Below are 27047 nucleotides of genomic sequence, written 5' to 3' on the forward strand. Positions count from 1 at the left end.
GGTCCTCTTGTCTCAGTCTCCCAAATAGCTGGGAATACAAATGTGCACCATCGTACCTGGCTTCAGTTAATATCTTTATTAAACTTAGGAAAACCTTCACTAAATGAAGTAACATGTAAAATAACACATGTAGTAACATATGTAAATAAATTAACTAATAAGTGTAATGTAAAAGGATGTTGGAGTGAGAGGAGGACTAAACAGCTTATGAAGATCGAGAATACAGAAATACCCTTATCAATAATTATCTATCATTTCTGGTAAGTGAAAATTTTTATCTTTCACAAATTTTCTAATTAAATGTTATTTTATTTGACTTTTAATGCAATGATAGTTACCATTATCAACAATTTATTTACTGCCTCAAAATCTTAAAATGGTAGTTATCTACTCTTGTCTATAGAAGTGTTAATACTTATAAGCAATAAGGTGTCCTGCAAGATCAGAAAACAAAAAACAACAACCAAAACCAAAACCAAACCAAAACAAATAAAGAAACAAAAAACCGGGGGGGGGGGGGGAATCTGATGCAGGATGCATGGTTACTACTTGGTCTTATTTTATAAACAAGGAAGTATTTTCACTTGAGAATTAAAAAAAAAAAGTCTTATAGTTTATTTTTCCCCTAGTGGAAAGCTGAAATTTGGCTTTGAATGAAAAGATGGATTTTGATAGCCAAGAAGAAAGATTAAGAACTTCTCAGGTGGAAGATGATACTTTCAAAGGTTTGAAGAAAGAAGACTTAAAATAGATTTAAGGCATGATTTATGAACCCAAGGAAGGTGCGTGACTGCAACAAAATGAGAAATAAATCTACATGTATGAGAAATAAGAAATAGGTAAGAATTATTTGCTTATGTTAAAAAAGTAGACATCTTTTCAATGTTCTGTTTACATCTCATTGGTTTCCCAAGTGCACCATACTTGCAACCTATACCATAACTTAAATTTTACACAATAAATTCATCTCTGTGGACTTTCATGTGACCTTTAAAGAACAATTGGGAGGAACTAGATGGAACAGGTTGGAGTGAGAAGAGGACTGAACAGCTTTTGAAGAATAAGAACACAGAAAACTTTTGCAAAAGTTAATTTTTGTTTTTTTCTTCATTCAAACAAGCTTTTAAGTGTCTCATCCAGGCAATGTGCTAAGCCCTAGGGATGATAAAATGAAAGACATAGTCCCTGGATTCCCTTTTCTAACAGGGTTGAGGAAAATCCTTGTATTACTTTTTGTGAGCCACTTCAAATTTTACAGCAAAGTTGAAAAGTGTCTTCTTTGGGGGCATAAGTCTTCATTCTGGAGAATCATAAGAGATGATGTCAACAGGGACATGGCAAAAGAGTAAACATGGATATGTAAATGGAAGAACAATAAAGTCATAGTGTTAGGTAAATTAGCTCCTACTCTGAGAAGCAGAGAACAATGGCAGAAATGATCATTGTTCATTAATATCTCCTTTTACACTGCTGGTATAAAGTCCTTGCCCAGAAGCAGAGGTTATAACACTTTTTCTGGAAAGGACTTGATAACTAAATAATTTTGTCTCTGGGGTTTCTGCATGCAGCATGAAAGCAGCCACTGATAACATGTAAGTGAGTGGATATGGCTGTATTTCAAATGAATCTGTATTTATGGATGACAAAATTGAGTTTCATAATTTTCACATGTCATGAATATTATTCTTTATTTGATTATCTTAAACCATAACAAACCCCCCAAATTATTCTTAGATCATTGACGATAGAAAATGGGTTTTAAGCTAAGAGTTTGCTTACCTCTGAGCTAATACAGTAAAGTTTGGGTAACAGGGCAGGGTGGGGTAGCTGGTAAAGAGAGGGCCTAGATCAAGCTCTTGCAGATTTGCCTAATTAGAGATGAACATACTTCAAGAATCCATAAGTATGTGAGCAAGTGCAAATGACTGAGGCCAGGGGTAACATTTCACCAGGTCCTCGATGAGAGACTTGCCAGGAAGAACTTTGAGAACTACTGATTAAAAAAAAAAAAAAAACACACACACCTCAAATATTAGATCTCAAGAATCTGTATTCTACTAATTACCTGACACCTAATGAACAGATAAAACTATCAGCCAGATTAATATGACCTGGACTTCCATCAATGAAAAGATGTCACTGATACCTGTTCTTTTCTGCCCTTTTATTTGTTCCTTGGAATTATTAGAAGAGCTTATTCTTATTACTAATGCTAAGCAATTACTATGTGGCAAGTATTTTGCTAAACTGTTTGTAAACAGTTTCATTTAATCTTCCCAACTGTCTTCTGAAGTAGGTACTATTTATTATTCCATTCTACAGTAGGGGAAATGGGGCTCAAAAAGGACTTGAATTATTTTTCTTCAGGAGTCTCTTCTGGATCATCTTCTCCTTCTATGTTATATACTTACTAGGTAATGTCATTGACTTCACTTTCCTTTAATAGGCTAGTGATTCTCAAACTGCTTGGAAAAGTCTTTTCTATTGACTGTTCCAATTTCCACCTAGTCAGAATTTACAGAATTATATAGTCTTTTCTCAGTAATCACTTTCTTTAGTAGATGAAACATCATGCCCTCTTACATATGACATTCCCCTCTACCCTGTTAGCCACTAACTCTCCCAATAACAAGAATTCATTCTAAGACCAAAGTCTCTATCTTAAAGTCATCCAATTCCTGGCACAAGTCTCCTGTGACGATGTCCTAAGTAGTCTTCTTAAAAAAAAAAAAAAAAAAAAAAAAAAAGAGCAGGCTAATGTTTACTCTTTCAAAGTAAAAATAAATAAATAAATAAATAAATAAGAGTCTGTGGTTGTTTTAGAAATCCATATAAAAGGGTATTTCTGTGTGTACATACACTTGAATGGGATTGTGGTAAAGTGCTTAAAAATGAAAGCTCTACTTCAGTTTCTAAGAGTTATGGGACCTCAGACAAGTCACGGAAACTGTGAAATGGGAATAATAATAGTGCCTGTGGTTGTGTTTTATGGACTGCAATAATTAATATATACAAAGCAATTGAAACTCTGGCTGGCAGATGGCAATTGCTCAATAACTTATGACTATTATTGCTAATGATGTTATCAGCATTGTTAATATAAACTCATAAAAAGTGTAGCCTTAATATACAATCACAATGAATTTGCAACTAGAGGTAAGACTGTGTGAATTTTATCTTCCATTTGCTTTTCTGTGTTAAAAATATGAAAACATTAACAATCAAGAAAATATCTTAAAAATCACTATGTACTTAAATGAAGGTGTACTAAAATTGGCCATCTGCTTATATATAATCAGAAACATTTCTTGTCCCATATTTTGTTACGATATCTTACGACACCCATTCTGAAATTGCTCTCACACTTAAAAATTATCTTAGTAAGTTAAATTAATTATCACCACATGTAATCAGTTGAATTCTTAGTATTGTGCCTTTTTCAAGGCACACTTGATAAATTTACTTTCTTCCTCTAAATCCTAAGCTACAAAAATTTTTAAAAATTCTATTCAAATCAATATTTTTTCTTTCAACTCAACTTAAAAGTGTATGTACAATTTAGTCAGCCAAACTCAAGATTTATAGTTCATAGCAAGCAAAAGAACAAAAATAGCAGCTGGAGTATGTTTGAAAATACTACTCCTTATTAGGGCATCTGCTCAGAAGATGAGTTAGTATAGCTGAATTGAATCTCTATTAACAGTAGTGAATTCCAACACCAGACAGAAACAGTAAATAAAAGAACCCATGCTTACATTCATTTGATGGCTTTGCAGACAGGAGAATCATTTCTGGCACCGTTATTTTGTGCTCAGGAAACAAAGAACATGAAACATTATGTTCCTCAGAATGTTTTTCTTGTGTTGTTAAATGAATCAAATAAATGAGGCACAGATAAGGAATTTAGATCTAAGCAAGATTTCGATCCACAGTAGCTTACAGTTTCTGAAAATTTGGGGGGGGGCACATATCCTTTGTTAAGTATTTTTTACTTCCATTGTTAATAATCAGATCTAAGAAAATTTTCTTAAAATCTTCAGAGTCTGCCTAAGTTTTGTTTCCCAGCAGCTATAAACTTATTTTTGTAAAGCTAAAGGTAGAGAGTTTTCACAAACAGTTCTACACTTAAAACATAGAGAATATCTTGGTAGAGTGAACTGGTTGGAAGGGGAAGAAATAAGAAATGTAAGACATTCATTTCCCTGAGGTAAACGTGCCTTCCCAGCAGGTACTCACTCAATTTATTTTATGGTTTGTGTCACCTGTGTGACTTTTGGTAAGAAAACTGAAAAGAGAACAGTTGAAGAGGATTTAGGATTTTGGGCATTTGGAGGCATAATTATTATACAGGAACAACAAGAATTTTAAAATAATGCCTTGAACTCATGGGGAAATAAGCTTAATTAAGCATTCTCCCTTGAGGTGTAAGTGAATTATATAGTTTTATCAACATATGTTATTGTTTGACAGAAGAACAAGGGCAATATTTTTGGTTTCCACCAATGATTTAATCTTGAGAAGTCAATGACCTAACTTGAAAATTCAGAAAATCTCTATTAACCTATTTTGAAATAAAACATTTATTAGTGTACTTCAAAATTAGAATATTTATATATTTTTTCCTAATGTAGCCTTGTAGGAAAATGAACACTATACAGTTTTTAAGTCCACGGGCGGGCCTCCTGAAATGCTTCATAGAGAAAAAAATGCAAAAGGAAAAAGTAAAAATCTTATAAGAGCCATATTCAAAATAAGTAGGGAATTTGCTCATTGCATTGGGAAAAGGTAATATCAGTAGATAAAAGAAAGCTAGGACAGAGCATCAAATTTCTGTAACAAGGAGAATGATATTTATGATCTAAAGAGTCAAAATAATAAATAGCATTCCATGAGCCCATGACAGGCAAACTTCTAAACTAAGCTTAAGACCTAGACCATTGTTTAGGGATATAGCTCAGTGGCTGTGGGTATTCAGCATGTGTGAGTCCTTTGGTTCAATCCCTAACACATCGTGTGTGTGTGTGTGTGTGGGGGGGGGTGTATGTATGTGTGTATGTGTGTGTGTGTGTATGTGTGTGTGTGTGTGTGTGTGTATAAAGTCTCTAGAAGATCATAGGAATATACTTTCAAAGAATATTAGGGTGATTTCAAAATGCTGGTCAGATACTGGGGATTCAGAGAAGCAGGGAAGATACTCTTGAAAGAAAAGAGAAGCTAATATGGACTGGATATCTGCAAGGGTGGCCTTGATCCCTAGAAAATGCTTTTTAAAAATTATTTTTCAGATAATTTGCATTATCCAAAATCAGCTGAAACTTCAGGCCTTCTCATCAGTACTTTGTGTGTGTGTGTGTGTGTGTGTGTGTGTGTGTGTGTGTGTGGTGGGGGTAGGTTACTGGGGATTGAACTCATGGGTACTTGACCAGTGAGCTACATTCCTAGCCCAATTTTGTACTTTATTTAGAGACAGGGTCTCATTGAGTTGCTTAGCATCTTGCTTTTGCTGAGGCTGGCTTTGAACTAGCCATCCTCCTGCCTCAGCTCCCAAGCCTCTGGTATTACAGGTGTGTGTCTCTATGCTGGGGCTCAGCAGTACTTTTGTTTGTTTCAATTAATTTCTTACATTTCTCATCCTATGTCCTTACTCTGTCTATTTGCTTCTACTTTATGTGCATTGGGAAGATCAAGGGTCTTTGACTCAAGCTCCTTTGGTTTTCAATATTCCCATTTTGATACTTGTCTATATTTTAAACATTTCTCCTTTTCCATCAAACCCAGGAAAAGAATCATCCTTTGCACTCTCTAAGAATAAACTTGTGCTCTTAAATTATCTCTGTTCTCTGGAACTTTACACCATTAACCAAAACTTTCTGTATTGCATCATTCAATCTCTCCATCTAGAGGTGTTTTTTCCTACACTTCATCCTGAAAACATTCTCAGACATCATTCTTTCTGAGGTATGCGCGTGCACACACACACACACACACACACACACACACACACTCACACAAACCTCCCCCCCCCACTTACTCCTTAAATTCCTCTTTAGTAAATGTCTTTAGAATGGAAGAAAGAAGTACTGGTCACTGTTAATCTCAGTTCTTCCTAATGTTAAACTTCTGGAAGAGAAACTCATAATAATTGTCTCTATTTATCCATTTTTTTCAGTCCCAGCCCCATCCATGTAAAGAGCCTTTAGAGATGGTGGGGCAGACACACTTTATGTTACTGAGCTACTATGCATAGCATCTGTGTCCTAGTTCCTTCTATCCATGACAAGGGCCTCATCCTGATTCCAATGTGGAGGTGGATGAGATGGTTAGAGCAGGAGCTGAAGCAAATGACAGGATGGAGAATGGGATGGGCTCCAGCCATGCTAAGTCTTATGCTGCTTCCTCACTGTCTATCTAAACCCAAGGCCAGGAAAATACTCAGTTCATAAATCCAAACATTTACTGTTCAATCTTTCTGTAGGATTAATACCTTCTCTTTAAAATCATTATCTCCCTTGGAATTATTCCTTGTCTTTGGTGGCTCAGTCTCTTTTCAGATCCTGTCCCATCCCTTTCTCCATAGTCTTCCTTCTTTCCTCATCAGTTGTCCCTGAATACTGTATTCCACTTAGTCTTCTGCTGGGTCTGCCTTGGACTCATTCCTTTTCCTAAGTGAGTCCATTTCTTTCCATCTCTGTAGTGACTTCTTCAGCTCACTACACAACCATCTGGCATTTCACCCACTAGTATTCACCTCCCCTTCTTATTTCCACATGCTCTTTCTCACTGATTCTCTACAACTGCCTCTAGTTCAAGCCTTCTGGAGTGCAACTGTTTTTCTTCTATTCTTTTAATTAAAGGTATTCTATCAAATGGTGAACAAAGATCCTTAAAGGGCTTTCAAATCCTTATCCCAAACCTATTTCCCAGTATAACTCTATTATAAATTTTTCTTTGCTCTAGCCAAAATGTACTAATGGACTGGGATTAATTTATTGAAATATGTTTGTGGTTTTCTCCCAGTATAATTCCTTCTTCTTTCCATTAGGTTATTAGCTTTTTAATAGTTTCCATAAATTTATTTTATTATTCCTTGTTTTAAGAATTTTTATAGGAAAACAGAAGAAGCCAGAAGGCAGAATTGACTTTTTGTGAATGCCTCAATTCTAAAACAGATAGATAAGGCTTTTCCAGGCATCTAAGCAAGCACTTGGGCCCTGCTCCATGCAGCTGTGGTAACACACAAAAAAGGAAACATACATCAGGGCTTATGACTGAAAGATGTCTTTTAGGTTTAGATTCTTTTACCAAGAGGGAATGTGGAACTTTTCTGTTTATCTGTGCCTATGCGAGATTTTTTTCTTTACCTTTATATATGTACCTATTATTTTGCTCATGGAAGTAGCCCCCAAATTTTGTTTGTATGAGGTGAACAATGAAGTCTGAGATCTCAATCTACCTATGTGGAAGAAAAGCAAGATTCTGGTGAGTGTCAAAACAATAGGGGACAACTTACAGAGTTAGAGGATCCCAAGCATGGCCTCAAAGGAAAGGTTTTGAATACAGGCAAAAAAACGTTGATAAAGAAAAAAATATTGAAAAGGTACAAAATATCTATTATTAAATATGCATAGAAGCAATTTTAGTACATTCTTATTTGGCATATCATAAATGACTCCTGATGGTTTGAAAATTATAAATAAGTCCTGTAACATTTTCCATAATTAGAGTATAATTGCCCAAATCCTGCCAATATGTAGAAGAAATAGTCGTTTAAAAAAAAAAACATCCTCGGATATAATGACTTAAGCAATGATGAGCTTGTGGTCAGATGGTTGGCCTGTGGGCCAACCTCCTGGGAGACTCAGGACCTTGATCAATTGTCTTCCAAATTCCTCTGGAAGTATACATAAACAGCCCTGGATTTTATTATGTTTGGCATTTTATTTTACATTTTCTCACTTTAGTTATTTGGCTCATATGTGGCTCATGTGTGAATGATTTGATGGTACTTCTGTTTTCTGAATACTCAGCATACCTGGTATAGTACTAGAGTTATGATTTATCCATAATATAAAGTAAACTGAATAATTTCTATTTTATGAAACTGATTATATTTTATACCGATAGGTATTTTCTTCATAGAAGCTAAAAAATCTTATTCAGAAATCATGGTCTCAGATGTACAGTGTTAATTTGATTTAAGATCTGTCCGGATGTGACCTATCCTTTGTATATAGGAGGAACAGCCATTAGAATTACAGAAATCTTTCGTATAGTTTTATTATTCACACAGATTTATTTCCCATATCCCAGGAAAGTAATCACTCAACAATTTCAACATATAATCAGGGTGTTATTTCCTGTGCCCTGGAAGGTACTTCCCAATGTCATTTTCCTGATTTATTTATGTTTTTGTTAGGCCTCATTTCATCAGGAAGGTCTTTCAGAACTATATGACAGAGTGAATCACCTCCTTTTATGTGCTTCCCCTGCATCTCTCTGACATTTGAACAATTCCCTTTCCACCTGGAATAATATATGTGACTTGCCCTATTATACTGTGTATCCTTGGGAGCACGGACAGTATTTCATTCATCCTTTTATTCCCAGCTCTTAATCCTGGGCCTGACATGGTGCTCACTACATACTAACCATACAGGTGTTTCATAAATATTTGTTGAACCTGATTTGAAATTTCTTATCATAGTGGTTAAGAGCATGGGCTCTGGCACTGGCATCTGGGATTTAAATTCAGGCCCAAGGCAGGCATGGTGGCATACCACTACTAGGGAGGCTGAGGCGAAAGGACTGCTTGAGCACGCACCTACCAATCTGAAGCCAGCTTGGGTGAGTCTGAAAACCAAAACAAAACAATGACAACAAAACAAACAAAAAACTACACATACAGTGAATAAATCCAGACCCAATCACTTATTATGGGACCTTTTCCAATTTACCTAGTGTCTTTATGTCTTATTTTCTTCATTTCAAAGTAGGGATAGTGATCATAAGTTTCTTGTGACCAATAAGGGAGTGAACTTACAAGCACATATCCATATACATAACTTAAGAGTGCAAGTGAAAGGTCTAGGAATATAGACATGTTATTAGTTTTATTCACATAGACACATGAATATTTGTCATTCCTATAATATTTATTACCATAATTTCTAGAGTGAATTTAGGGATGATTCTTCACAGATCTGTGGATCCTTCCAAATAATGCCTTCACTCATTAGTGAAGAGAGAAGTACCACTGGTGGAATATCACACAATTAGTGAGCAAGCGAGGGGACAAGTTCTCATATTGCATACACAGGTTGGGTCACTAAACTATTCGAAACTAAATTCTCCTGTACATTCTTCAGTCCAAACTTTACCTAAAGTCTCATGCAATTCCAAAATATTTCTGATTCAAGGGCCTTTTCTTAGAATTTCCCTTTCCCTCACTACTTTCATACTTTCAACCTAATCCAGTTACTGTTTAATGATAGGATTTTAGCTATGTGCTTGATTGGCTGACATTAACTAACATCAACAATGAGATTCAATGTTTGGAGACTTACTTGCTTATTCCACTCTCTTAGGTTAAAAAAAATGTTATTCCCACCTCCATTATGAACTGTAGAGGAGATTTAAAAAATAATATTATTTATAGTTGAAACATTCTAAAGCAAATTAGAAATTAAGAGATGTGGAAATACCAGTTTGGGACGCTCAAGGGGAGCTTTCTAATGGGCAATAAAAATGAAGGACTGTTTCTTGAATGATGAAGAATCCAGAAGTACAGATTTGATGGCCACATGTAGAAGCTGAAGCAGTAAAAATAAGACTCCTCATAGAAATTCTGAATTTTGGTGAATATTTACAGGAGTGATGAAATATAATCACAGATGGAGAAAAATAAATTAAAATCACAAGTAGAAGAGAAAAGAGAGAGAAAAATCAGGCTATTCTCTGAAACAAAGGGAAATGATAATTGAAGATTATCAACATTTGTCATCTGCTCTAGAAAAATCAGAAGAATGAACAGGTTATCAGACAAAAGGTAAAAATTATGGTGCAGAAAGAGAATCATAAAATTTTACATTTGGAAAGTTAATCCATCATTACATAAGCAAACTGTGTTCTGAGAGAGGTTGAACTTCATTCCCAGAGTCACTGTAGGGTAGAACCATTTTGCTACTTTGGCCTTTTTACACTCATATGTGGCAAGCCAATCTCTGAAAGTATGGAAGTTTTTAACCATGAAATTTCTGGAAAGATGACTTTATTTGAAAGTCAAATAACTGGGATACAGTGTAAACTAATAAAGCAAAGAGAGCTGAGTGTTTCCATAGTAATTATTTAAACCTTTTACCTACAAAGTTGTGCCACAAGTATACTTCCTATGTAACTCTAAGAGAACTTTATTCTATTCATCCAATACTCAACAAACAAACCAGTTATTTGTTTCTCTAAACAACTAGAAAGGAAACAGAGATGTGTATATTGGGGGGAGAAGATAAGCCATCTTAACCTGCAGCATTTCACTGAGGAAGCCTAGGTTTCCTTAAGTGACGTCAAAGAACATCCCAGTTTCATCCAGGTAATAACATATTTTGAAGTCTGAAGTCTAAGTTTTCTCTATATCCTACATCCCACATCCTATACTGCAGAGCATAATTACATCAAAACCAGTAACCAGGAACCACTGGTCATAAAAACAATCAAGCAACAAAACAACATAAATGGAAAAACACCTACTCTAAAGAAACCTGACCCTAAGGAGGACAAATGAATCTTCTTAACACTAAAAAGAGAAGAACACCTTATATTACTGGGTAGCAAAAAGGCAGACCTATCACAAGGATACTAGTTATACTAGGTTAATTCTAACCTTAGGACAAACCATTTTTATTTTATACAGATAAAAATGTCATATGCCCTAATTCATTTTATAAATGGCTCAAAATTTCCTACTCTGTTTACTTGTCAATATATCCAGTAGAGTGCATAATTTAAAATATGTGCTTCCCAGAACACTAAGTGAGATATAAAAGATTTCATAGAGGCTTTCTCACAAGTAAATTTTATAACAGGGATCTTGCTATTAAGGAACAGAAAATGGAACCATTGGTTACAAGAGGAGAAATGAGTTCTGACAATTTAAATTGGTTCACTATTTCACTTACCTTCAGTTTTACAAAGTATTGAGGACAGTAATAAATTATGTAATACATGTGTTCAAATATTACATAATTTAAAGCAGTCTTTTATTACATTTTATAATAACAAATAGTCACTCTACCTTCTGCATTTGCTTTTTTTATATATACCTTCAGGACATAAAGCTTTTAAGATTCATAAGCAGCAGAAAACATGTGAAACACAAATTTGTATTAAAACATTTTTCTTTGCAGGAATTCACTGACCCATTTTTCTAAAGTAAAACCGCTTCTGGGTTTTTACTTGCATTGAAACTATACCAAACACAGACCAATTATTTTCATACAGTACCTTGAAGACTATATTTCAAGTTGCACAACTGACCTTCTTTTCTATAAAAAATATATAGTCTGAATTGTAGATAATTGAATTATGGAACATTTTGAAAAAGAGAATCCTGTTGCTTTTCTTGCATATAATTCAATTTGGATCTCTAATATTTCTTTGCATTTCCTTGCACATTTGTAGACATGGCCTTAATTTTTTTTAGTTTACAGGAAAATATCTGATCACTTTGCAGATTAACAAATGATCCCTTCTTCAGAGAGCTGTGCAGAAAAAAAAAAATCCCATGAATTGAACAGATTTTCAGAGTTAAAAAAATAAAGTTTCTTTGCCAAAGAAGAACCAAATACACACTACATTCCCAATACCAGTTGCAGCATGAAGGTCAATATTTGTCACTCCAGCAAAAACTTGAGATGCTTAAGTGGAACGCACCTCACTTACCTGTTTGGCTGAGTTGAGATGTGCTTCTACTTCTCCGAGACACTATGGCAACCACTTTGGCACTCAGGCTGGATCTCCGCTTCTTCCCACCTGCTCCAACGGTTCCCACAGCTGTGTCTGACTGGCTGCCGTCATTATGCTCCAGTGTGTACATCTCTCCACTTACACTGGTGCTCTTCGTGATGGCTCTTCCTGAAGTCCCCATCCGTCTGCCTTGCATTTTGGGGGTAAATGAACTATATTTACAAAGTAAAAACATATATGCGTCCATAAATTACAGGTCAGCATAACTGAAATTCTAAATCTATTTATTTCTGAAATAATCCAGGCACAGTTTTATGGGGAAAAGCCAGTCAAGTACTAGACCTACAGCCACAGATACTCTGAGATCAAATCACCATCCCCCCAATGTTTAAAGAACAGCTTGTGACAATGCCATTTCAACAGAGTGATCTATGGACATTTTAAAAACAGTGAACAGAAACAACCAATGCTATTAGTGGGGCGATAAGTGTTATGACCAGTGAACCTCTTATTTTTAAGTTTCCTTAAAATACTTGCAAAAACTGGCTCACAAGACCCTTACCACCACCTCATGTTTTCCTTTTCTATTTCCTGTTTCAAAGTGCTAAATACACATTAGCAAATAGAGAATCTTTAACAGTGATGATGGCAGTCAAGGTGTGAGTCAGAATAAACCCTAATATTATGACAAATAAAAGTTATGAGAGGAATCTATGCAGCAAGCATTACCATTTAGGGGGGCTGAATTAAGAAGTTATATTAAAATGATTTTGTGAATAAATTTTGAGATATAATTTTTCCTCAAAAAAATAAGTTATCTCTTAGATGCTTGAAATCATTTTTATATGGTATGAGGACAAGTATGACTTCCTAAATAATGTTGCAAATTATGATATTCAATAATGAGACATTAAAGCATTTTCACTTCTTCTGTCTACCTAGACAGAAGAATTAGTCTGATTCATCTAATAACCCAAAGGTCATGATTTTAGCACTAATGTATATCCTACTCTTCCATTTCTTAGTCTTAATTTTTTTCTGCTTCTATTGCTTGAAAAATTATTACTATCATTTACATGAACCTTTCAGATGAATCCTTTCAGATGAAAATTAAGCCCTTCTGCTTTATAAAGCTTTCCAGTCTTTCTGACATCAAGACTATTGTCACCCAACCCTTTCTTTTTTATTTGTTTACTAGTAACACTAAGATTTGATTAATATATATCGGTATATATAGGTTATGCAACATCAAGTTTGCTGCAGCAGCACCCTTTCCATTGCTCAATTAGCTGATTTCAGAATTGGTAATAAAGTGATTTATTAGTACATAAATATAATTCTGAGATGAGTTCACTTTAAGTTCAAACAAAAATCCCATCATCATTATTTTATCTCCCTTTACTTCGAGTTACTAATATTTTGCTGAAAAGTCTCTTTAAGGAGACTTTTAGTGATACATCTGCTTATCCTTTTCTCTTCTGCACTAATTTGAGTCACATTTGTCTCTATCACTTCACTAAAACTACTTTTCATCAATGCCACCAGTCTAGTAGAGAAAATGACCAACAGATAACGGTTTTATTGATTTAAGGCACATTATCCAGTTTTAAATCTTACCAACCTTATTTTAGTATTCTTAAATCTATTTGTGTATATAATTACGTGAGTTTCTCAAATCATCCTTAGGACTACCTTGTCATTCTGGTAGTTTTCTAATATGTTCAGTAAAACTTCAGAATTTGCTATTTTTTCTGGTAATCATGCTTTGATTTTGAGAACTATGCTTTGATGTTATGGAAGTCCCATTAAAACAGTTCAAATGGACTCCCTTCTGCAGTAAATTGAGCTGTGTTGTCTTCATGGGCTCAGGTCTCCAAGCCCACACTTGCCTTTTTTTTTTTTTTTTTTGGCCTAGATTTAATCTTAAAAGGCAACAGAATGGTTTCCTGTTTATGTTTTCTTATTTCCTACTTTGGTTTATAATGTGTGTTTTATTTTTGTTGTGTTTGTTTCTATTTCTGGTTGGTAACTTTGGCTCTGATTTTGCTTTGCTTGTGCTAATAATACATTCCCAACTGGTGTCAACAACAATAGGGAATCTATCTGTAGATGAAGTCTCTTTGAATGACAGACATCAGAGTTATGTTGACATATGTTGACAGTCGGGTGGCAGATGACAGAAAATTTGGTTTGTTAGTTCTTCGCATGTCTGATTGTTTGTATGCTACTAAAAGCTCAGATCATATCATTCCGGAAAAAGTCTTGCACACACTGAAAAGAGCACAGTCCTATAAAGTCTGAGATTAGGTTTCCTTGTTAATTTTGATCCTATGGCTGAGTGATAAAATGGAAGCTTCTAGTTCTCTTTACTAAAAATAGTTTTTTAATTGGTGATAAAAAAATCTTTTACTATATGTGTATTCTAGGGATAGCTATCAGAGTGGACAAATAATAGATCCCAATGTACCTCATATTTAACAAGCTCCTATTCTGATTGATCTATATAGATTAACAAATTCATTATAATTCCACTATGAAGAATTAAAAGATCCTCAGAGAAGAAACTAAACCTCCCACTTTGATATTAATTTGTAAGAAAAATCTATCCTTAAAAAATTACTAACTTAGAAGAACTTTAATATATCCCATCTGATTCAAATGCATGATATGTCAAGGTCATTGTACTGTCATCTGTAACTAATTAAAACAAATAAAAAATTTAAAAAAATCTAAAACCACAAAGTGTACATATCTAAGGACTTTCATAATTTTGGCTGAGCGTCATTATGAAAACCAAAATAAGATTTCACTTCTCATGTACTAGGATACCTATCATAAAAGAAACTTTAACAAGTGTCGAGAATCTGAAAAAAACTGGAACCCTCAACAATGCTGTCTGGAGTGTAAAACAATGCCAGTGCTTAGAAGAATACTTTGGCAGTTTAGTTAAATGTAAATATATTGAAACCCAGAGTTGACTGTATGTTCAAAAGTTGAACATACAGTCATCATATGATCCAACAATTTCATCCCTAGGGATACGTGCAAGATAACAAAAAAACGTATTTTACCACTTAAATATGAATACTCATATCAGCATTAGTCATAAAAGTAATAAAGCAGAAACAACCCAAATGACCACTCAACAAAATGTGGTATACTCATACTCTAGAACATTAACCATAAAAAGGAATGAAATACAGATTGATGTTACCAATGTAGATGGAAGTTGAAAACATGTGAAAGCCAGAAATAAAAGCCTATGTATGGCACAATTCCATCTAAATGAAATATTTTAGAATCAAATCCATAAAGACAGAATAAAGATCAGTGGTTGTTGACAGCTAGAGAAGAAACTGGGATGATTGTTAATAGGTATAGGATTCTCTGGGGAAATGAGAATTAAGTTACTTAATTAGGTAGTAGTGATAATTGCCCAACTTTGTGAATGTACTGAACACTACTGTATTGTACGATTTCTTGGGGAGTTGGTGGTGATAGAACCCAAAGCCTTGCGCATGTTAGGCAAGCATTCTACCATTGAACTCCCATTCCAAGATCTTTTAGTTTTACTTAGAGACAGAGTCTTGCTAAGTTGCTGGCCTTGAACTTGTGATCCTCCTGTTCACCTTCCCAAGCAACTGGGCATTTGCTACTGTGCTGGGCCTAGATTAAATATTCTAAAAAAGTGATTTTCTTTAAGTACTAAAGATTAAATCCAGGCCCTAATGTGTATTGGGTAAACACTCTACCACTGGGCTACATGTCCAGACCTTTCTAAAATTTATTTTGAGACTGAGACTCACTAAACTGCCCAGGCTGGCCTCAAACTTGCAGTCTTCCACAGCCTCTTGAGTAGCAGGGATTACAATTACAATCAAGTGTCATCACACCTGACTCAATTTCTTTTAAAAAAGAATTTTATGTCTTTTCCTAGATTTTATCAGTGTAGCATACATAACCATACAATTTTTTTTTTCTGAAGATTTATAGACAAGTTAACCTGGAATTTCTTCCTAACATCTATACTTGTTTTATTTAATGGATAAGCTAGCATTTCTTCCAATAATGTTTAATATAATGGAAAATATAAAATGATATAACAACTAAATTGCATCATAATTCTAAAAAAAAAACACCCTCCATTATGAATTTGAGTTGGTTGGAATGTACTTCCTCATATGTAGAAGCAACACTTAAAACACCTGCACATGAAACTGGCTAAGCATTTGTCTCATGGATTACTGGATCTTAGAACTTCAAGTAGTAAGGAAGGTCTATCATCCTGAACCTTAGTAGAATTTTGGGGATCTCATACTGATATGTGGTGGAAGGGAAGTCTGGTGATAATAACATTTTGCACCCGCCACACCTTGCCCCCCCTAAACTATATGTACAATGATACAGAGAACCACAAAGTGACAATGGTAGAAGAAAATCTATGCAAATTCAATAAACTTGAATATGTCATTAGTATTAAGTCATTATTTTGTACATTTTTAAGAAAAAAATACTAAGTCAACTATGACATGCCATTGATGGTAAAATGCATACTATTTCTTAGATGGTAGGATAAAATAATTATTGCATATATTAGAATCATATTATGGAAATACACTAGAAACTAATTTCAAAAAACAGTTTCTAAAATATTGGTAAAAAAATTAAAACAACATAAGATCACTTTCCCCAACATAGACTAAAAAGACTTTTGTTAATTAGAGATATTCAATTGATGTATATTATATAAGACAATCAATCTGCACCTTTAGTTGACAGATATAGCCCATTATTCCAATGTAAGGTGGCTGGCATAAAATTATGAAACAGGATGAAAATATATGGGCTTAAAATATCTTATTTCAGAAAATTAGAAGGGTTTCAGGAGAGATGTATGGGACTATGTAAAGATTTGTACTACTCCTATATTAGTGACAAATTCAGCTTAAAAACAATTCCAATCCATTTTTATACTTTTAGCCCATCCAAGAAACCTAGACTTCTATCATGTAAATCTAAAAGGGGAGAAGTAACATAGGGCATAATAACAGAGGCTGAAATATACAGTAGGTTCATAATTCTGTTTATGATATTGCTAGTCCTACTCATTAGTTTGGATCAAGACACAAGTTACTAATCATACATGGAAGATAAGGACAGAAACTTTCTGGTCAACATTAAGAAGGTACTCTCAGGTATCCATCTCATAATTTCTCATAATTTCCATAATTTATAATACAAGGACAGGGGATTGATAACCAAGATGGCATCAAATACTCCTATAGGTGTCTGGTAGAACTAATGTGATACATAAGCATCAGTTAAAACTGAGGAACCTATTCAAATAAGACCATTATATATATACAATACCTTCAAATAGGCCAGACCTTCAGAAGCCATTGTCTGTGTGTAATTTTTATTGAATTTCATGCTAACAAATACACATGTGTTGTTGATTTTATGTGAGGTTGTAAGTAGTCTTCAATGTTGTGGTCTTACACATATTTTCCTAGTTTATCCCTAGGTCTTAGATTTGTTTCTAGATATTTCATGTTTTTAATTACATTAGATTGATGTCATTTTGTAAATTTAATTACCAAAGGTTTGTTATTTGTAAATAAAAATAAAATTATTTTATGTATGTTGGACCTTGTATCCAATAAGTTTGTTAAATTCATCTATTCTAATATCTGTTTTGAAAACCTTTTGTTTACTATATACATAATCATATAAACTGTAAATAATAATGGTTTTAATTAATTTCCAATCTTTATAGCTTTTATTTATTTATTTCATTTTACTATATTTTTATATTGCCAGGTCTGACACTGGCTAGCCAGAAGGGTCATTTGAATACTGTTGAATAGAATTTGTAAAAGTGGCCAGTGACTTTGGGGAGGAAGCATTAATTCACTATTTCACTATTAGGTACAATGTTATTTGTAAGATTATTACAGATAACATTTAACCTCATGTTAAGAATATTCTCAGTTTGCTAAGGTTTTTTTTAAAGTCATAAGTCATAAATGAGTGTTAAATGTTTTTTGCTTAACCAGATTAATCAGGTATTAGGAATCCATTGAAACAAGCTTATGACTTCTTTTATTCTATAATGCATTACATAAAGAAAATGTAAACCAATCTTGTGGGTATGGAACAAAATCCAAACATTTTTGGTCCTAATGTCTTCTATTTTCTTTCTCTAGTGTTAGATATACGCGTGTGTGTGTGTGTGTTTGTGTGTGTATAAAATAGTTACTATATGTCTGATATATTATATATATTTGCTGTTTACTTTTCAATTATCCCATGTGTTTGTTCTTTTACTTCTCCTTCTTGACTACTGGTTAATTTGGTATTTTTATTACTTTACATTGCTCCACTATTAATATTTGAGTTATGAATTCTACTATTATTTAATAGGTGACTAAAGATTTAAAAATGCATCCTGACTTATTATAATCTTAAAAATAGTAATTTTATCATTTTCAGAATAACGCAATATCTTCACAATTGTTTAATTCCCATTTATAATCCTTTCACATTTCATGCAGGTGTTTTTATATAGTTTTACCTTTGACTAAGCTTTGACTATCACAAAATGTTTTTATCATTATTAACTTTTCCCAATGTTCATTTTTCTTCAAGTTTAGTGCTTCCAACAGGAGACTTTTTTTCAACATGAAGAACTCCCCCATTAGGAATATTTGTAGTGCAGGTCTGCTGGTGATAAAATCTCTTAGTTGATCTATCAACCTATGTATTCTTTGATTATCTGAAAGATGTTTTTGCTGAATAATAATTATTAAACATAAGATTATAAATTGGAGGGTTTTTTTTCCATTCAGTCTTCTTTCAGTTACTCTACTGAATTTTGGGGTTCATAATATCTGATAAAATTTCAGCCAAAGTCTTATCGTTGCTACCCTGATAATATATCTCTTTTTAATCCATGTGACTCTTTTAAGAAGTTTTTTCTTCAGTTTTCTGTGCCTCAGTTGTGATATTGTAACATTTTCTTTTGTTCATATACTGTGGGGCTTTTAAAGTTTTTTTTAAAAATTTGTAATATGATGTCTTAACAGTTCTTGGAAATTATCAGCCATTTTCTCAGTATTCAGGTATACTATCTATGATTTCCTCTCTTCTGGGACCCCCACTGGACCCTTTTACCTATTCCATATCTTACTGTCTTCTCCAATTTGCCTCCTGATTTCTCTGTGTCTTGATTTACAGTCTTTCTACTGACCAGCTAAATTTTATTTTGCTGTTTATAATATTCCATCAAAGACATCGATTAAATTATAAATTATTTTGTACTTTTAAATTTTATAATTGTCATTTAATTAAAAAAAAAAAAAACCCTGATTCCAAGCTAGGCATGGTGAAGCATGCCTGTAATCCCAGCAGTTTAGGAGGCTGAGACAGGAAGATCGCAAATTCAAGGACAGCCTCAGCAACTTACCAACTGAGACCCTGACTTCAAATTAAAAGTAAAAATTAAAAATTAAAAAAAAAAGGACTAGGGATGTGGCTCAGTGGTAAAAGTGCTCCTTAAATAAATCCCCAGTACCAAAAACAGATGGATTTAATCTTATTTCTGTATAGAGTTGGTTTAAAGTTCTGCAGTATTAGTGTCACTCTCAGAGTTTGGTTCTTCTCAGATTTGTACATGAAACTGAAGGTGTATTTATCAGGCCCCTCTAACATTGTGGGACTTGGAGTTCAATATGTCTCCATAGCACCTGGGAGCTGCTGGAATCTGTGCCTGGCTCCTCAGCCTTCCAGCAGTTGGTTTTTGTTTGGTTTCTTGGAATCTTTCCCGGAGTGTGCTTAACTCATTAGTCAACATAGTACTTTAGGGGAATCTGGCAAAATTAGAAGCCCTTCACTCAAAATTTCTACTCAGTCATTTCAGTCTCATACCACTGTTCTCTGTTTGAGTTTTCCCATACTCACAATTGCAAAGTACCTTTAGAGAAAACTAGGGTAAACTTAAGACTTACCTTATAAGTTTTCCCCTTTTTTTCAGTGACTGGAGTTTGTCAAATTCCTGCCTGTTTTGTTGCTCTCGAATACCTTCCAACAGTTTTTTGTTTATTGATTTCAACTGTCTTTTGTAGTTTGATACCTGGGAAAGTTAGTCTTATACAAGCTATACTGCCATGCCTGGATCTGCGAGACTGTCATAAAATTGCTTATATTTAAATAAAGATAGACATATCAAATCTATTAGTTACATTGTTATCAAAATCTTCATATGGTTAATAATATAATGAAGATGCATGTGCTATATTTGTGTTACAGCAATTCATTGCTTTACAAACTATGTTGAATAACTCTTGCCACTTCAATTGCTAGGTACAGTCCTCCAGTGCTTCTGCCACAGACTGGCAGACCTGGGATGTTTCTGTTAGAGTCCATGGTGTTTCATATTCAAAGTGTATGAGTGTGTTTCAAGGTTATCCAGGACTGAAAACTTTTCCCAGTCGTCACAGATTCTAGCTTGGCATTTTTCGTTGGGCTTTCAAGGTGATGACATTTATTTTAGAAAACTGAACATTCTATTCATAAATAGCTGCTTTAAGTCATCACTTACTAATGGTATTTCAACTTATTTTGATTTAGATTACACTGAATTTGAAAACTATTTTTTATATCATTTGCAATTTAGGGATGTGTCTGGCTCCTACTTTCACATTTAGTGATGCTTTTTGATATTTATTACAAAATTAGAGAGGATTAAAACACTGGTCATTTGCAATCTTAAATCTGTAGTCATTAGGTCTATCTGGGAAGTAAAATCAACAAGATTTGATGACTCAAGTGAATTTGTTTGCTTGAATATTGCCCCAAAATGTTAACTATGGATTCATGTTAGGAGAAGGGAAATGAAAAATCTTAGCTAATGAAATGGTTAGTGGTCCTCCAAAGAGTTACAGTACAGAGTGGATATGGTGAATCCGTGGTATTAAATTTCAGATGGGGAGGGCAATCATAAAAAAAAATCTACATGTTCCTTATGGGGTTGATAACAAAGAAAGGGAGGGCGGGAGGTGAGAGGTGGAGAGAGAGAGAGAGAGAGAGAGAGACAGAGACAGAGACAGAGAGACAGACAGAGAGACAGACAGAGACTAAGAAACAATGAATTAAAAGGAAAATGGGGGAAAGTTGAAAATTAAGTTCACTTCTAGGTTTCTGAATTGGGAACTACATAGATAATGACATGGAAAGAATATCATCGTTCTGTTCATGTCCTAAACAAGCCAATATTACATTTATATTTGTCCTAAGAAATGCTTTTTTAGAAATTTTAATAAATACAGAAGTTGAATATATATGTTGTCATGTGTTTTCAATATAAATGCTATTACAAATACTCACACATACATATGTATATACACATACACATAAATACAGGTTTTCAAAAGCCAGTGTACAATATTCAGTGAAAACCAATCATAAAAAATAACATATATATCACAAATTGTATAAGTGACTTTCAAATTATAAAGTCATAAAATTAAAGATGAACACACACAATGCTTTCTTAGTTTATCTATTATAGCATACAAAGGAATGAAAAAGAGTAATTATTTTGGATGGTTTAGATAGCTATAGAAATATTTCCACTAATTATAGGAAAGCAGTATTTATATCCTCTTGGGGTCTCTGCCTTTTTGATTCTGCTGTATTTATAATATGTATTCAGTTAATGAATTTTAATTAATCTGTGATTGGTTACAACACCTATGCTTTAAGACAGGCTAGTTGAGATCAAGGTAATCATATATTGAAATGAGTAAAAAAATATAGCTCTAAATGATGATTTTCTTAATAAATAAAATGATAAAGAAAAGATTCTAAAACTTTTACTATATTGCTTTAAATTAGCAGATTCCAAGAGTGGTATGAAGTCTATTAACTATGAAAGCTGAAGCAATGAGCTTGGAAATAAAATATGTTTCTCTGAACAATCTACATCATACTATGTAAAACTAAAACTTTTAAAAGGGAGTGAAAAATATTTCATTTACCTCAAGCACCAAAATACATAGCAGGAAAACTGACCAACTGAGACTAATACAGACCCGTATACTAGATTTCTTCTTCTTTGAAATTATAGTTGTTACGTTGTGTAGTATACTGAAGACTCACTATATATTTTATTATCTTTCAGTTAAATTATGATGCTATCTGAATTCAAGAAAAGTTGAAAATTAAAAATTAGAACCACAACTCATATTTTACTTTTTTCCTTAAAAATCATGGCACTAAAATTAATTGTGCCAGATTCTGGTTTGAAATTATGTTTTTAAAGCAGCAATTACTGCCCTTTCTAAAAATAAGATATTTCACCGATCTTTGATATGTAAACAAATATTAATAGAACTGCTTTAGTTGGAGTTTCTGGAATACTACAATCTAATTGTCCTTCTCATCCTGTACATTTTATTTTTCCTCCATGGGTTCTTTTTCCCTGTCCCTAAAGTAACTCTAATAGTACAAAGTCATAGCTGGCCAAACCAAAGATTGGCATCCAGGTGAGGAGCAGTTTGTAGGAGATAGGTGGCAGACCTTGAACTGCCTTGTCATGGGATATTTGATTGCATCATGCTCTTTATTCAGTTATCACTAACAACTCTTTTAATCTCAGCCATCCTTCCATTCTTTGCCTTTAAATTTCAACATCCTCTGAGTCCCCAGAATCTCTTCCTCAGTATGAGCTACATCTACCTTTCCCCCTCCCATTAGTTCTCCATTCCCTAGCTTCTATTACTCCTCATGACTCAAACTGTTCTATTTTTGCAGGAGCATCCTTCTTTCCTGGGAGTTTTTGAACCTCCAGCTACCTTCACCTACCCACTCTATGTTCCTGATTGCTATTTTTTTTACAGATCGTATCTCTAGTTCTATAGATCTCATCTCCAGTTCAAGACGCAAGTTGCATGTGCTGCCCTGGTACTGATTCTCTAACTTGAGATAAAGCCTCTTGGGCTGTGTCTCTTTTTACTTTTCATGAAAACCTACATGTTTTTCCTATGTATTAATTTCCTTTTTAAATAAGTAAATTTTTTAAGTGAATACGTTCTTATAAAAAATCAGGAAAACAGTAGCACTTTAAATATGAACTTCTATTTTTGGCAGGGCGGAGATGACATATTCTAAAAAAAAAAAAAATTCTTTCATTCCCAAATGCCTAAAAGTGATGGGAAAATTGCAAATACAGGCTGGGGATGTGGTTCAAGTGGAAACATGCTCACCTGGCATGCGCGGGGTGCTGGGTTCAATCCCCAGAACCACATAAAAAATAAAATAAAATAAAGATGTTGTGTTCACCAAAAATATTAAAAAGCTCTCTCTCTCTCTCTCTCTCTCTCAAAAGAAAGAAAGAAAGAAAGAAAGAAAGAAAGAAAGAAAGAAAGAAAGAAAGGAAGAAAATTTCAAATAGACTCAGTTAAAATAGAAACTTGAGCACACAAGAAAGAAAGGCATATCCCCTTAAGCAAAAGAGCAAAAAGGAGTTGAGAACAGGTTGGTAAGTGAATGATAAATATCTTGGTAGAATTTTCAGATAAGTTTAGAGTTTGGGTCCATGCCTTGTGAGGAGTTATAGCCAAAATCCCTGCATGAGCCAGAACCTTAAAGAACAATAAGGAAAAGCATGTGTCTCAGTCCAAGAACTAAGTCTCAGAACCCTCATTGGCAGAATTTCTAATGAACAATTTTTCAGGAAGATGAATGATCCCAGAATGAATGTCTAAGATACATTAGAAACAGATTGGGGGAAAAAAGTAGAAAGTATGTGGGTCAATATAAACAATTGAAAGAAAAGTAGAAAGTATGTGGGTTAATATAAACAATTGAAAGAAAAACAGTAGGCAATAATGGAAGAGAGAAAACAACTTATAATTAAAACACTGAGAAAATATGTAAATAGTGCAGGGCTACCAGTAGAACTAAAGTGTATGATAGTCATATTTTTTCCTCTCTAGGAGGATGTAAAGAAATTTATTAACTTTAAATTTACTACCTCCCTAAATATAGTACTTGAGACACTAAATTAGGCAGTAAAACTTAGAAATACTATAGTTTTAGAGTAATAAAGGGGAAGAAATTAAATAATAATTCTATTAAAAACCAACTAGGAAAGAAGAAATACTGGAATAATAAGAAAAAATGAAAGCAGAAAAAAGATAGCAAAAATAATTTCAAATCCATTGGAAATCAATATAAACACAAATCAATAAACTAGACCACTACACAATTGGAAACTGTGAAATTTGAAGGAAACAATTAAATCCAATCAAATGTTGTTTAAAAAATAGAACTGAAACATTCGGTCACAGAAAGGTTGATGTAAAAGATGGATGTGCAGAACTATACTGAATACATTTAAAAAGCTTCTGTTTCTGTCTGGAAGACAAAACAGACTTAAGGCAAAAAAATATTCTTAGGGATAAAGAGATTTACTAGGTGATGATAAAAAAGTTAAAATTTGATGGAAGAGTTCTGAACTCGAACCTGATTATATAATCTTATGTAAAGAAAAATGGATAGAATAAAAGAGAAGTTAACAAATTCTCAGTCATAGTTGAAAAGATTTTAAATGAGCATTTTGAGTAAATACCAGATGAAATAGGCAATAACACTAGTAAAGCAACAGAAATTTAGAACAATGTAAATGAGCTTCTTGTATTGAAAATATGAATAACCATATGTTTAACAATTAGAGATAGCCATTTATCTCTAGCACATATATAATGTTTACCAAAATGATCAAAGGTAATAAGTAGAACTTCAAAAACTTCAAATAATCAGTGCCAGACAAAACACTGATTACAATGTCAGAAAGGTAATCAAGTTAGAGATAAGCAACAAAAATCTATACCTTTGGAAACTGAGACTGACTTCCAGATAATTAACGAAAAAGGAAATAAAATGTGATGAAATTTAAATATACTTAGAATTATACAAAAATGAACATGTTATAAATCAAAATTGATGAGAGACAGAAAAAAAACAATATTTCAAGAAAAAGACTTACATAATAATATTAGAAAATACAGAAAAATAATTTTATTCCTATAAAAGAATATTATGCAGAAAATATGAAAAAAAGATATTCATAACAGTATAAAAATACATGGTATGTAAAACTACCACAACAGTTACTCACATATAAACTTTTTAGAGAACATTTTAAAACTTAATGAAAAGACATTAAAGAAAGTAAAAATTAATGAAGAAATATACAATGAAAGACTCAATCTTCTAAAGATAACAATTTCCCTCAAATCAAATTTATACATTTAATATAGTTCAGACCAAGGGTTTATTGTAAAACTTATTGTACTTATTGTAAAATTTATGTAAGACTAAAGTACAAAAACGAAATAACACTACTCATGATAGTAAGAATGAGATGAAGAAAACTGCCATACCTACTGTGGTACCATTATGATTTTACCAATAAACACTAGTAATTATTGTAATGTTATTGGTATTGAAATAGATGCTAGACCCATAAATGAAGGCCAGATACAGACATTGAGTTTATGAAGATTTAACAAAGAACAGAACTGGCCGATTTCTCCTGACATAGGGAGGTGGGTCTGGCTGGAGGAAGTAATAGAGATGCAGTCATAATGGTAATATTTGACATTTTAGGGATGACAATAGGTACATGAGCATTTTTTATTATTTATACCTTATGTGTATCTTAAATGTTATACTATAAATTGTCAAAAAAGTTTAGGTTAAATAGAAGAAAGTGTTTTGGAATGGGCTGGCAGGCTATCAATTTTGGCTCTACTCCTTACTGGCCCTGTGAATTAATAGGTTGCTTCAATTTTATTTTTTATTGCTTCAACTTTATTTGGAAAATGAGATTAACAATGATATGATAGTACTCTTTAAGAAAGATGATATTGTTAATGTAATGTTAATGTAAACCACTTATCATAATACTACGTATAAGATAAATTTAATAAATTACAATATTTTAAATATATATGTTACTGAAAAATATGAAAGTGGCAAATGAAACAGGTGAAGTTTTTAAAGCACTGGTTCAGAGTGAAAGGATATTCTAGCCATTGTGAATAATAGGTTAATAGCTGCAGGAATATGAATGTCTAAGAATTAAGTATTTAATGTTGATAATTTAAGTTCATGCATAGGACCATTAAAATGATGACTTATCAATTGATGAAATACTGCTAGTTTATAATTAGCAATCAGTTCTCCAATGTATAAATAAACTTTCAAATCCCATAAAGACTTCCTTAAGAACCACTATTTGCCCTTTATCCATAATGTATTATAATTATACCACAAACCAGCTATATTAAGGATGCTTGATACCCTATTAACTATCCTATGGCAGGATGACTGGCTTATGGGAAACTCAAATTGTTACAAAAATAATATAATTCCATTTGCAACAAAGGAAATAAAGCTATAGGGAGGCAGATTTCTATAAACAGTGAAACATTACAATGTATTTTTTAAATCCCATAAACAATTTATAGCAATGTTCCCCCTAAAAAGCAGAAGCAGTCACTAAGATATAATTATTATTTCTGCAAATAACACCATATTGATAAGATATTCCTGGTTTATTTCAAATTTTGAAAACTTCATGTAACTGTCCATTTTCAATATGTACTGTATAGTAAGTAAGTCACTGGCTTTTTTTTTTTTTTTCTGTTGTTGTTGTTGTTGTTACTGGAGATTGAACTCATGGACACTTGACCACTGAGCCACATCCCAAGAACTATTTTGTATTTTATTTACAGACAGGGTTTCACTGAGTTGCTTAGCACCTCACTTTGGCTGAGGTTTGCTTTGAACTTGCAGTCCTCCTGCCTCACCCTTCTGAGCTGCTGGGATTACAGGCATGCACCATTGTTCCCGGCAATCATTGACTTTTCTATCACCATGTTAGCTAATCTATAATAAACTGGCAGAATACGAGGATTAAAAACAAAGCTGGGGCTGGGGTTGTGGTTCAATTGCAGAGCACTTGACTCACACATGTGAGGAACTGGGTTCAATTCTCAGCACCACACAGAAATAAATAAACA

General features: G+C 33.4%; 1 protein-coding gene across 36 annotated transcripts in view; it reads right to left on the minus strand.

Annotated features, from left to right (window-relative positions):
- The window catches only part of Rims1 (regulating synaptic membrane exocytosis 1), a 442859-nt gene that overhangs the window by 54744 nt on the left and 361068 nt on the right, over positions 1-27047 (minus strand). For 20 of the 36 annotated variants that reach the window (XM_026391365.2, XM_026391389.2, XM_026391387.2 and 17 more), the window contains one exon: positions 11935-12170. The exons of 11 other annotated variants lie outside the window; for them this stretch is intronic. In XM_026391365.2, coding sequence (XP_026247150.2) covers positions 11935-12170 — 236 coding nt within the window. The remainder of the gene's footprint in view (positions 1-11934; positions 12171-27047) is intronic. 5 more of the 36 variants (XM_026391390.2, XM_026391384.2, XM_026391374.2 and 2 more) reach the window with 1 other exon arrangement.

The sequence above is a fragment of the Urocitellus parryii genome, chromosome 8 (assembly GCF_045843805.1).
Source record: "Urocitellus parryii isolate mUroPar1 chromosome 8, mUroPar1.hap1, whole genome shotgun sequence".
Lineage (NCBI taxonomy): Eukaryota > Metazoa > Chordata > Mammalia > Rodentia > Sciuridae > Urocitellus > Urocitellus parryii.